At 50.0% G+C, this 12,304-nt stretch overlaps 1 protein-coding gene across 1 annotated transcript in view; it reads left to right on the plus strand.

Annotated features, from left to right (window-relative positions):
• Nucleotides 1-12,304, plus strand: part of FBXW4 (F-box and WD repeat domain containing 4) — a 79,662-nt gene that overhangs the window by 56,274 nt on the left and 11,084 nt on the right. Inside the window, exon 6 of the mRNA XM_039249290.1 lies at nt 11,284-11,349. Within this exon, the coding sequence (XP_039105221.1) occupies nt 11,284-11,349 (66 nt within the window). The remainder of the gene's footprint in view (nt 1-11,283; nt 11,350-12,304) is intronic.

Genomic DNA, 12,304 nt, shown 5'->3' on the forward strand with positions numbered 1-12,304 from the left:
CTGGGAACAAGGAGGTTCCTTGGAACTTCACTTTCCTGGAAAGCCCTGTAGTGGAGGTCTTGCAGGAAAGGACCTCGGTACCCTTACTTTTCACCTGTCCCTCTCTCTGATTGTTCCACGTCCCCCGTAATGTAAGCCTCAGTCTGTGTGGCCAAAGCGAGGACTCTGGGGCCCTTGTCTCCTGTCATGGGGAAGGAACGGGCACAAGTTATTGGTTGGCTTTGCACACCAAGGTCTGCTGCGGGCCCTCCTCTGTGAGGGAGCCCTTCCTCCTGTGAGGGATGGGCTTCACCTACTGTGCACACAGACCCCTTGTCCTCTCCTTTCTTCTTGTCATGGTCCTACTTTTGAAGCCTTGCTGTGCATGATTTATGGTGCATACCAGGCCTACTGACCTGTCAACCTCCATGCCACCCCTTTCCTTCTCCTCAACTCCACCCCACCCCTGCCTGGTAGCCTTCAGAGTCATGGTGGAACCTGCCACAGCAATCAGACAAGGTTGAGGAGTTTAGAGTTTCACCTCCCCTTCTCCTAGCTTGTTTTTATTTATCTGTTTGTTCGTTCATTCATTCATTCATTCAGAGTGGGGGAGGGGTAGAGAGAGAGGAGACAGAGGCATCAGCACAGAGCCTGATGCAGGGGTCAAACCCACGAACTTCAAGATCATGACCTGAGCCAAAGTCAGCCACTCAACTGACTGAGCCACCCAAATTCCCTAGTCCTATCTTATTCTGATGAAAGGGAAGAGGTCCAGGGATGTGGGTGTTGGCAGTGAATCCACAGGTCGACATTCACGTCCTCTGCCTCTCTGGTTTTAGTTTGCTGGATGTCACTGTGGAACTCTTTTTCATTGGTGGGTCAGTAGGGCCTCTCTTTAAGCCTTGCTAGAGTTATGAGGCCACTGGATGACGAAAGACCATATAGTCAGGGGTGGGTTGTGTGTATGGCCTCCCCTGATCTTTGTTTCATCAGAAAAAACCTCTCTCTAGAAGTTCTGGATTGTGCTTTGATGCTTGTCACATGAAAATGACTGCCCCCCATTGGTGTTTACGGAACATTGAAAATAAAAATAAGATCCAGGTTAATCTCTTGGGACTCCATTGCTGGGCCTGAATCTGACAGTAGGTCAGGGATATAAGGTCTTAGGATCGTAGGTCACATAGATTTCTCTTTACCTGACCTTTTCTTCTTCTCAGTTGGTGTTTTAAACACTTAATGCTCCTGCCCATATCTGGACTGACTCTTAGTTTCAAGGTCCCTCTGTGGTTTGTTAATGTGGGTATGTTTAGAAAGAATCAGATTGTAAAATAAACACGTTGAGTTTATGTCCGGCATATTCGTGCACTTCTCCAGGTGAGCTCTGCCCTCTTCTCTGTTTGTGGAGCCCCTATTGATCCTAATGGTTCTCATCATCCTCCACCTCACGCCCCTCTTCAAATACCAACCCCTCGTGTTCATCAGGGGCTGAACAAACCTGAACAAACATCGGATCTGGTCCGGCCTCAGTCTCCCCAGTGATCACCAGACTATGTGGGCCACCCATGCCCGGAAGAAGGTGTTAGCAGCCTGGTGGCCTTGGGCCTGACCTAGACTACCATGATGCCAAAATGGGCCGCCTAAAAGGAAAAAGTGATTTATTTCGAAGTTGGAAACCTATTTTGTGATTCAGGCTTAGTTGGTCATAGCAGCAACCATTATTTGAGTACCCGCTCCATGCAGGGTACCGCTGGAGGGTCACTCGTGGTCTTGGCCTCTGATGGGTCCCCTGGGAAGTACAGAAGCTCACCTGTTGGCGGAAGCTTGTCGTTGACCTTTTTATACAGAGCGGTCAGGAAGCAGGCATTTAGAGGAAAGTTTCAGCAGGGGTGAAATTAAGAGATTCTCATAGGCTTTAACCACTCAGAAGGCCTCCAGGTGACAGGTCTGTGTCGGAGGGCACCACCAGGTCCGGGATGGGACCAAGAGACACTGCGGTTTGTGGCAAATGCAGAGTGGCTCTGAATTCAGTGTGCCACTGTGTAGACATCTCATCTTCCAGGCAACTTGAATATTGTTATTACCACCTTCCTTTTCTCCTTTTCTATTTTGTTCTATTTTTATATAAGTAATAGATAAATATGTTCCAGTTGTAAAAGGTTCAAACACTAAAATACATAAAACATAAAAAGTCCCCTTCAGTTTCCAGTGGCCCATCCCCCCCCCACTCCTTTTTATAGGAAGTCTGGTACATGTGACTCTACATCTTTTATTTGAAACAAATAGATCATATAATTTAATGGTTTACATATATATGTGTGTATGTACACACACGGTTTTGCCTTGTTTTGGGCTCATCATGCATTTGTTCCGCAACTTGAATTTTTCTTCTCTCAGTGGTTCACCAGGGCCTGTGCTGTGACTCACACAGCTTTAGCACGTTTTTTGCTCATTAATCTACCTGTTTCCCCGGTGATTTGTAAGATTTCTTTATATGTTCTGGATATGAACATTTTGACTGTCATAAATGTTTGGTAATTCCTTTCAGCTGATGTTTATGGCATCTTCTATTGTGTGGAAGTTTGGCTGTTTGGGGAGGAGTTCTGTCCTCTTACCTTTTTGGCCTCAGAGTTTTGTTTCATCTTAAGAATGTCTTTCCCACTCCAAGATTCTAAAAGTAACTTCCTGGATTTTCTTGTAATACTTTTATGGTCTTTCATGTAGTTTTGAAAAGTATTTATCTCCTTAATCCATGTAGAATTGAAGTCTGCTCTGAGGTGTAGTACTCTAGTTTTGTTTTTTTTTTAATTTATTTTTAACGTTTATTTATTTTTGAGAGAGAGAAAGCATGTGCAAGAGCAGGGGACAGGTGGAGTGAGGGAGAGAATCCCAAGCAGGCTCTACGCTGTCAGCACCGAGCCCAATGTGGGGCTGGATTTCACGAACTATGAGATTATGACCTGAACAGAAATCAAGAGTCAGACGCTTAACCAGCTGAGCCAGGAAGGTGCCCCGAGTTTGATATCCTTTTCAAACGTGTATTCTGGGGTGTGTCTCCGCTTTACTGACTAGTTCACACTTTATTTGCTGTCTTTAAAAGCCATGTTTAGGATTTACTAATTCCTTACAAATATATAGGTATAGTTTTGGATTTTATTCTCGTCCACTGATCTATTTGTTGTTCTAGCATTAACGTCATGCTGTAGCTTTAGAGTATGTTTGCTATCTGGTAGAACAACTTTCTTCTGGGGGCACCTGGCTGGCTCAGTCTGTAGAGCATGCGACTCTTGATCTCAGGGTTGTGGGTCTGAGCCCCACATTGAGTATAGAGATTACTTAAATATAAAATCTTTTAAAAAGCCCAAAACTTCTATTGTTCTTGTAAAAACATATTCTTGGTTATTCTTGTGCATTTCCACTTCCAGATGAATTTTAGAATCAATCAACGAAGTAAAAACTCTTGTTTCGATGGGACTGTATTGAATTTATTGGTTAATTAGGGGAGAAGTGACAGTTTTATAATCTTGAGACTTCCTATCCAGTAACACAATAGATCTTTCTACTTATTCGGCAATTCTATGTCCTTTAGTAAAGGTTTATAGTTTTTTTTTTTTTTTCACATGGGCCTGTCTTGTCTTTTGTTGATGGTGTTTTTTTGTTAGGTTTATCGTTGGCTATTTTACAGTTTTCTAATTCTTTTTTCTGAATGTATTTCTGGTTACATTTTGGTTGGTGATTGCTGGCATGTAATAATAGCTAACATCTGTGGGTAAATATTCTATCTCCTGTAATGTTTATAACATGCCCGTGCCTAGGTATCCTAATCATTTCTATTAAAAAAATTTTTTTAACATTTTAATTTATTTTTGAGAGATAGAGACAGATTGCAAGAGCAGAAGGGGCAGAGAGAGAGGGAGACACAGAATCTGAAGTAGGCTCTGGGCTCTGCATTGTCAGCACAGAGCCTGACACGGGGCTCAAGCCCACAAACTGTGAGATCATGACCTGAGCCAAAGTGAGACGCTTAACCGACTGAGCCACCCAGGCGCCCCAGTTGTGATAACTTTTAGTTCAGTCTTTTGGATTTTCTCAGCAGACCATTATATTGTCTGCAAATAATGACCATCTTGATCCCTTCTTTTCCATTGCCTCTTGTCGGACACACAGCGGTATGAGTATTATGTCATCGTTTCTCAGTAAGTCCAGCCCAGCCAACTTTTCCTTTTGCGCTGGAGCCCATTGCCATTTCTTCCTCTCGGAATCAGATGGAGCCATTCTCGTGTTTAGAGGCCATGCAGATGGAAAGCAGAGCATAGAAGCTCTTCCCCCTGCAGCCCCCAACACATCTTGTTAAACTCCGATTGTACAGTACCTTTGTTCTCGGTATCCTTAATTTTTCCTCTCTTGTGAATTCTGTCCTTCTATCATTCATGTTTCTAAGTCTACTTATTGAGTGGAGTGAGTGCACTTGGGAAGAGCAACCACCTACCTCAAGCTTCCTTTTCTCTAACCTGGGCCAGGACCTTACATCTTTGGTCAGACTGAGCTTTTACCATTGGTGGAAAAATTTTTAATGAAATTTAAAATGAAAAAATGGGGGCTATTTCCCAGCTGTAGGACTGCACTCATCCACAGTGCAGCAGCAAACTTGCTTTGTTGGAGTTTGTTAGAGTAGCAGTGGGAGTGTGAACATCGGAGCCCGGCCTCTGGGCGCCCTGTCTAGAACCTGACCTTCTAGGTGGCCACTGGGACTGTCTTGTCCTGATTCACTTGAGGTAAGAGAGGTGTGTGTGTGTGTGTGTGTGTGTGTGTGTGTGTGTGCGCGCGCGCGCACGCGTGTGAGAGAGAGAGAGAGAAAGAGAGAGGGAGGGGGAGGGACTGACTGAGCGGGGTGTCCCAGGTCTCTGCCAGCTGTGGGCATCAGGAGTTGCTCTTGTTCCCTATTGGCCAGTGCCTAGTTGGGAGAAAGAGGCCAGCGGAGCCCCTCACTTCTGATCTGGGCTTCCTGACTAACCTTGAGCTACTGGTCAGTCCCAAAGCTCCAGTCCAAGGTGTGTCAGGGCCACCATTGCTGACACCTGCTCTAGCAGAAAGCTCGCTTTTGGGTCCACCTGTTCTTGGCCATGGATCAGTAGATCGGAGTGTCTGGTTATGTTGTGTTTTCCCTTATAAGGCATAGATAATGTTTTTCCCTTTAAAAAGTAGCACCTGCTTATTAAATAAGATTTGGAACATTAAAATTTTTTTTTTGCACGGAGCCCAATGGGGGGGCTGATGTGGGGCTCAATCCCATGACCCTGGGATGATGACCTGAGCCAAATTCAAGAGTCTGCTGCTTAACCAACTGAGCCACCCAGGCGCCCCTGAAAAATCAAATTTAAAAGAAAGAATTGCTATTGCCCAATCAATCACTTTTAGCATCTTAGTATGTTTCTTTCCACGCTTTCCTTTTCCATCCGCAGGCTTTCAAAAAACAGTTGTATTAAGGCTGTTTGTTCTCGACTTTTTTTCTTGTAGTAACATCCTAAGACTGTTGCTTGTACTCCTTGGAAGCATCGTTTTGGATGACTGTGTAATATTCCATTAAGTTGATGGACCATCATTTATTTAACATCTTTTTGTTCTTGACCCTTTGAAGGCCTCCTTTCTGTTAACCCATTTTGGTTCAGTCATCCATGAAGTTGGCTGAAGTTCTTTTGAATTTATATTTTCTGTCTGCGCCATTTCTTTGAGGTAACAGTATGCCGGCTGCTATGTGAAATGGACCTTCTTCTTCTTTGCCTAAAACTTCACTTGTTCAAGCTTCCGTGAGGCCCCTCAGTCTCCTTATCCCTTGGTTTGATGAACAAAGTTGTATTTCCCTTCCCCTCCCTGGTCATACAGCTTTAGTTTGGGGCACCCCGCCCCAGCCTTCACGGGCAGGCGCTGCTGTTCGTGGTAGGCCCCCCAGTGTCCTCCTCTGTCCCTGATGTGACCCTCAGCATTCTGGTCTGCATTCAGGAGGCTGCTTCCCCAGCTGCAGTGTGCGATGTTTGCTAGAGAGAAAACAAGATTTCTTTGCCCCTTTTTCCCTTCCCAGACACATATATTTCCCCTCCCCGTGGGTGGCCTGGGGTGCCCTGTTGGCTGGATCTTGGGAACTGGCTGTCTTATACCTCCACCTGCCCCAGCCTGTGTCTGTCCCCTTCCCAACTTCTGTTGACCTCCTGTTCCCGCCCCACCGGTCCCTCCCTCACAGTGCTGTCCCTGCACTACTGCTCCTGGCCTCCCCTCACCGGGTGAGTTTGTGTGACCTTCGCACTGCATTCAGGCTTCGGGACTTAGCTGCCGTAATGATGTCAGCAGCGCAGGTTAGCAGATGGCGGCCGCAGCAATGAGACCTGACATGTTCTAATGACTCCCTCCTTCCCACTCTCGCCAGCCGAGCCGATGGAGGGGCAGGGGTTTCCTTGAGGCATTTTAGGAGGGGGCCAAGGGAAATCGGGGGGCCCCCAGGTGCCGATGAAGCCTGTGACCTTTGCTGCTATAATATCAGTGTTTCACAAGCAGGGCGGTTCGGGAGCCCACTTGCAGCCCATCAAAAATTGATTTAATTGCAATTTTTCCTCCAATTAGGAGCAGTGGAGCCTGACTAATTGGAGTAATAGAGAGTAATAAGGCTCAGATAAAAAGCCTTCCTCGGCGGCCTTTGTATCTCGTGTCAGTGCCTGTCAGAGGTCAGAGAGCTTGCATATTCTATTAGGCAGCCCGGCCTTCATTTGTACAAATTAGTTTACCCAACAGTAATTAAAATGCCAATGCGGGTTGAAGAGAACTGAATACACTTGATGGGCATGTTGGTGAATGATGTGACAGCTCTGGTGGCCTCCCTTGCCAAAGTGTGTCAGCCCTGGCTCGGAGGCGGCTGGGGCCTGGGCCAGCTGGGTGGCTCTGGGCCAGCCGCGGGGCACAGCTGCTAAGCACGCCACTTCTGCTGCCTCCTCAGGGCCACTCGGTCTCTCCTTTCTTCTTCCAGGTGGAGCCATTTGTTCAGTTGTCCATTTGTTCATTCAACGAGAGCTTCCAGTGTGTGTCAGGCATTGTGCGAGGTGCTGGGGAGAGAACATGCTGGGCAAGGGTAGGTTCAAATTCCAGCCCTACTAGCTGCCCCTGTGGGAGCCAGAGCAGGGTGCATTTCCTCCCCGGGCCTCAGTTTTCTCATCTGTAAAATAGGTAAAGTGGTACCGGTGCAGGGTTACAATGATTAGATGGGATGATGTTTGTGAAACCCTTCCTCAGAACCTGGCACCTAGTAAGTATTCAATAAATGACTAATGTAATTACGAGGGCCTGGATGGAGGCAGAGGCAACAAGAATGTATCTTCTTTTCACTCTGCTCATGCCCAAATAATTTCCCTTCCTCCCTTTCTCCTCTCTTCTTTTCCATATTTTCTATTCCTCAACTTGAGTACCAGCATCCCTAAATCTCCTGGTGTCTCTCTCTGATGTGAGGGCTCCCATGTCTGCTTCTTGGGCCTGATGATGATCTCTGTGATGCCAGGTTTGCTTGAGCTTGGACCGGGGAGCCAGGAACGTAGGCTGGGAATCTGGACAGGGTCTGGGGCCAGATGAGAAGTTGGAGAAGGCTAGCTTCTAATAAGGGCTTTCTCATCCCAGAAGAGTAGAGTTGATAGAGTCAGAATGACTTTTAGACCCGCCAGCTGAGAGCGTGCATGCGTACTTGTGCACAAGTGTGTGTGTGATGTGAATTTGTAGGTACTGTTGGCACTTCTCATCTGTTATCTGGTTGTGGTGCTCATGAGGGATTCTACTGCCCACCAACGATGTATGACTGTGTCATGTGTCATTCAGTCCGGTGATTTGGGAATTATTTCTTTAAGAAGCAGCGGGACCCCCTTCATAGCCCACATGCCTAGCTTCCCCAGCCTTGTTGGCTGTGAACTTGGAAGGCCCTTGCTGTCCAGTCCTACAGAACTGTACTGAGTACCTCTTTGAGGCCCGGCACCGGCTGGGCACTGGAGTTTACAGGAGTCCCCAGATGGCCCATGATCTCAAAGGGAAGATGGGGAAATAACCCCCCCAAATACCAGTTGTCCCCTGAGGGCAAGATAAAGCATGGTAGGGACCCAGAGGAAGGGTGGTCACATCACCTGAGAGCTAGCAGCTTCTGCCTCGGCCAGTTCACGGGCTTGCTGTCCCCATCCCTAGGATCCCTAGAGAAAGAGAGGGACCAAGGGTGAAAGCCATTTGCATTTTCTCTTCTTTCTGGGGAGAGCTGACTTTTTCAGTAACTGCAGCCTCTAAGTTGAGATTGAAACAAAGACCTTTTAATGGGTCAGACTCTGAGTTGTCCCTTCGGAGGTGCCACCGGGGGCTGGTGCATGTGTTCGCTGAGGGCCTCTCTGAGCATTCAATGAGAACCTCTGGCCCAAGTGGCGCAGGGCCTGGCGCTGTGAAGGGTGGGGAGATCTGGTGCAGGATGACCGGGGTGGGGGTGGGGGCTGGCGCATGTGGAAGCGTGGTGGCGTGGTGGCAGCTGAGCTCGTGGGGGGGGGGGCGGAGGCTTCCTGAGATGTGCACACCCCCACCCCACCAGCCTCCACTTGGAGCATTTTATCTGGTGGGGCTCCTGGGAGGCGGGCAAGTGTGCAGAGGGAGTTCGTGAAAATTCTCACAAGTTTGGCCATCACTTCATTTCCCTTTCTGTGCAGTGGGGATAATTGCTTCTATCGGGAACTGACTGTGTCATGTGAAGCATCCTCTGGTGTCTTGGGACAGCGAGTTCCGTCTCCTCCCACCCCTGCACCAGGTGTCTCCTGCATTTGGGCACATCGTTTAATCTTCTGGCCTTGAATGTGACTGGTCTGTGGCTCTTGCCTTCTCTTCCTGAAGAGAGCTGGGGGGTGAGGTGGGGAGTAAGCCTGGCCACATGTAGGGAGGAATAGTGCGAGGTGTGTGGTGGTGCTGTGTCCACAGCCAGCTCCGCCCCTCCGAGGCCTGGCGGTCCCCATGGTCTGGGCGTGCGTCCTGGTGCGTGTGCCCGGCAGGACCCGGCTCCAAAGCTGCTTGATCGTTGCTTACAGGGTTTGTAGTGAGTGCTACATTTGGTTACGCTCTTAGGGCCCCACACGTGCCGGGCGGGGGGGGGTGGTCTCTCTCCTTCCCCCTCCTCCTCCCTGCACTGCACAGTTGGGCAAGGGAAGATGGAAGGAAAGGCTTATGGGTATCAGGCAATCCTGAAAGGCCTTCGTGGGGTGTGAAGGTGAGAGGCAGTCCCCCGGTGGGAGACAGACCCGGCCGGTGACAGGGGGCGGGGGTGGAGGACAGGAGTCCCAGGAGGAGGTGTTGGCAGCTCCACCCCAGCCTTCTGGTTGCTGCCGGGAACGGCAGGTTCAGGTCCAGGTGCCTCCTTCTTCCCCACTCCCTCTCGACTTCTCTGGTCACTGAGTCAGACTTGCGGCCAATCCGAGGCCTGCCATGGGCCCCCTCGGAGATGCCTGTGTCTGTGCTGGTGCGCCTCACCTGGCCTGCGCCCCTCAAAAGTCTGAAGAGCCCAGGGGCGCCTGGGTGGCTTAGTCGGTTAAGCGTCCGACTTTCGCTTAGGTCATGATCTCGCGGTTCGTGGGTTCGAGCCCCGCGTCGGGCTCTGTGCTGACTGCCAGCTCAGAGCCTGGAGCCTGTTCCAGATTCTGTTGTCTCCCTCTCTCTCTGACCCTCCCCTGCTCACGCTGTCTCTCTCTCTCTCTCTCCTAGAAATAAATAAAAATATTAAAAAAAAAAAAAAGTCTGAAGAGCCCAATTGGCCGCTTGAATGCTTTCCAAGTGGCTATTACGTTTCCAACCCAAGGTAATTGGCTTTACCAGTTATCAATGGATTACCCTCGAGAGACAAATGCTGAGGGGAAGGAGGCGAGGACGGCACCTCCTGGCTTTGTAGTTCGGGGCTTCGGTGTCCAGTGGCTGCTTTCCAGGCTGGAGTCACTTGGGGGGTGATGGAGTGGCTGTGTTGGCACACCATTCTGGGTGAAGGTTGCTAGCACTCCTGGGTCTAGAGGCTGCTGGGATGCTGGAGCGTGTCCCTAGAGGAGCTCTGGGCCTGAGGCATGGAAGCCCCAGGGCGGCTCATGTGCCCTTTTTATCAGCCAGGAGTCAAAAAGCAAATACCCACGATGCTGTTTTTATTGCAAATCTCTGGGTTGGCTAGTGCCCACCCCCACATCTTCCCCACTGGCAACCGGCAGGCCGCCTCCCCCCAGCTGAAGCCACTGGCTTCCTCAGAGCCCTCTCTACAGAAACCTGTCCCCTCGTTGACCTGCTTGGGACCAGAGACAGGTGCTGGGCAGGGCCAGGGAGGATGGGCAGCTGCCCCTCACTGCTAAGGTGTCATTAATCTGACTGGCACCCCCTCCCCACCCCGAGCTCTTGACACGTAGGGATGCGGCCCTTCCCTGCTCCGGGGCTCCTGAGTGAGTGACACAGCCGTTTTCGACTCTTGCTCATGGTTAGGATTTTCGGCCAGGCTTCCTGCGGACTTCCTCCCTCACCCCCACCAGCAAGTCCCCAACAACGGTGGGGCCTGGCACGTTCCGGTCCTGGTGCTCCGGCCAGCCTGGCTCACCATGCAGGGCCTGCCCATGGCCTCGGGCCTCCACCCAAAATGAAAGTCTGCAGATGGCACACATTGAACTTTCTAGGGGGTTAAGTGACCCTTTGGGAAACAGGGTGTGTCCTTGTCCTCTGGCCTGCCTGCCGCCGTCCCGCCCCGCGGCAGCCCCAGCAGCCTAGGCCCTCACCCTGTCCCAGCACATCACCCATCTCGTCCTCTCCCGGGTTACTCGCTTTCAATAGTTCCTTCCGTTCAGTTTGGTGCCATTGGACTTGCCCTGCTTGTACATTACCAGGTGCCCCCAGCTCTCAAAACCATCGGCAGTGCCCCCACCGCCCTTGCCTCTGACCAGGGCATCACCTTCCAGCGTCCAACAGCCTGTTCCCAGGAGCAGGCCCGGCAAGTGTGCGCTCTCCTGGCCTGAGGGCTGCGCATCCGGAGACGTGCTGTTCTGGTGGCCAGAGACCACGAGACCCTCCAGAGCAGCGAGCTCGGCCGTCCTGAAACCTGTGGGGCCTGGGAGGCCGTAGCCCTCCGCGCTCTTCCCATCGTCCCCTCTGCTGGCCCCGCGGCCATCTCTCTCTCATCCTGCCTCCACTCCGTGATCCCTGGGGAATGAGCACAGCACTCCAGTTGTGTAGCCCCTTCCGCCACAAGTTCTGACAAGCCAGCCCTGACTCTGCTCTCCTTTTGTTTGGCAGCTCTTTTGTGACAGGGACGGCTTGTTGTGGGCACTTCTCACCCCTAAGAATCTGGGACCTCAACAGGTAAGAGATTCCTGAGCCACTGTGGCTTCGCATGGGGGTGGGGCTTGGACAGCCAGGGAGGCTGTGCAGAGAGCTGGCTGGGCCAGCTCCGTGGGCCGTCGTGTATTCCGGGGGGACTGGGAAGGACCCGGTGGCCCACAACACCCGGCGGCCTCCAGGCGCGTTCTCTCCTGGCATCGTTCGAGTTAGCCCAAGGAGGCTGTTGGAAATAATTTATGATAGGTCCGTAATTTCACTCAGAAATCAGGCTAACAACAATTTGGATTTATGACACTTTTCCTCTGAGGAGTGCCTGATTATGTGGCTACATAAAATCCCGTCAATCCTTGGAGATGATTTTTCTAAAATAAAGGACTTGGGGAAGTGGCCTGCAGAGCCACAGAAAGAATTACACAGAACAGTTAAAATACATCCAGGTTTTATTCACAATTCTCTGCCTTGGTAAGCTTGACACATTCCCATCGGATTATCTACCATTTGTTGGATATTTTTAAGCCTTTTATTTTGAAATATAGATTCATAGTAAGTTCCAAACATAGGGCAGCAAGGTGCCTGTGTTACATTAGATAATATAATAAATTTGATGATATCTATTATTTAGAAATAATATTTTTATTCATATATACTTATTCTATTCTATTCTCTTATATATCAGAACCAGGAAATTGACACTGGTATAACACACAGACCTTTATTCAGATTGCATTCATTTCTGTGCATGTGTGTGTCTGCGTGTGCCTGCGTGTGTGTAGTTATCTGCAATTTTACCCCATGCGTAGGTTCCTATAACCACTACAACAGGATACAGAACTGGCAGACCCCTCGCCTGTGCATGTACAGCTGCGCCATCTTGCTCCCATCCCCTCCTAACCCCCCTCGTCCCTAACTTCTGGCAACCACTTACATGCTCTCTGCCTCTGCACTTCCATCAGCTTGAAAGTCTTATGTGAGTGAA

The sequence above is a fragment of the Hyaena hyaena genome, unplaced genomic scaffold (genome assembly GCF_003009895.1).
Source record: "Hyaena hyaena isolate Hyena2069 unplaced genomic scaffold, ASM300989v1 scaffold_331, whole genome shotgun sequence".
Taxonomy (NCBI): domain Eukaryota; kingdom Metazoa; phylum Chordata; class Mammalia; order Carnivora; family Hyaenidae; genus Hyaena; species Hyaena hyaena.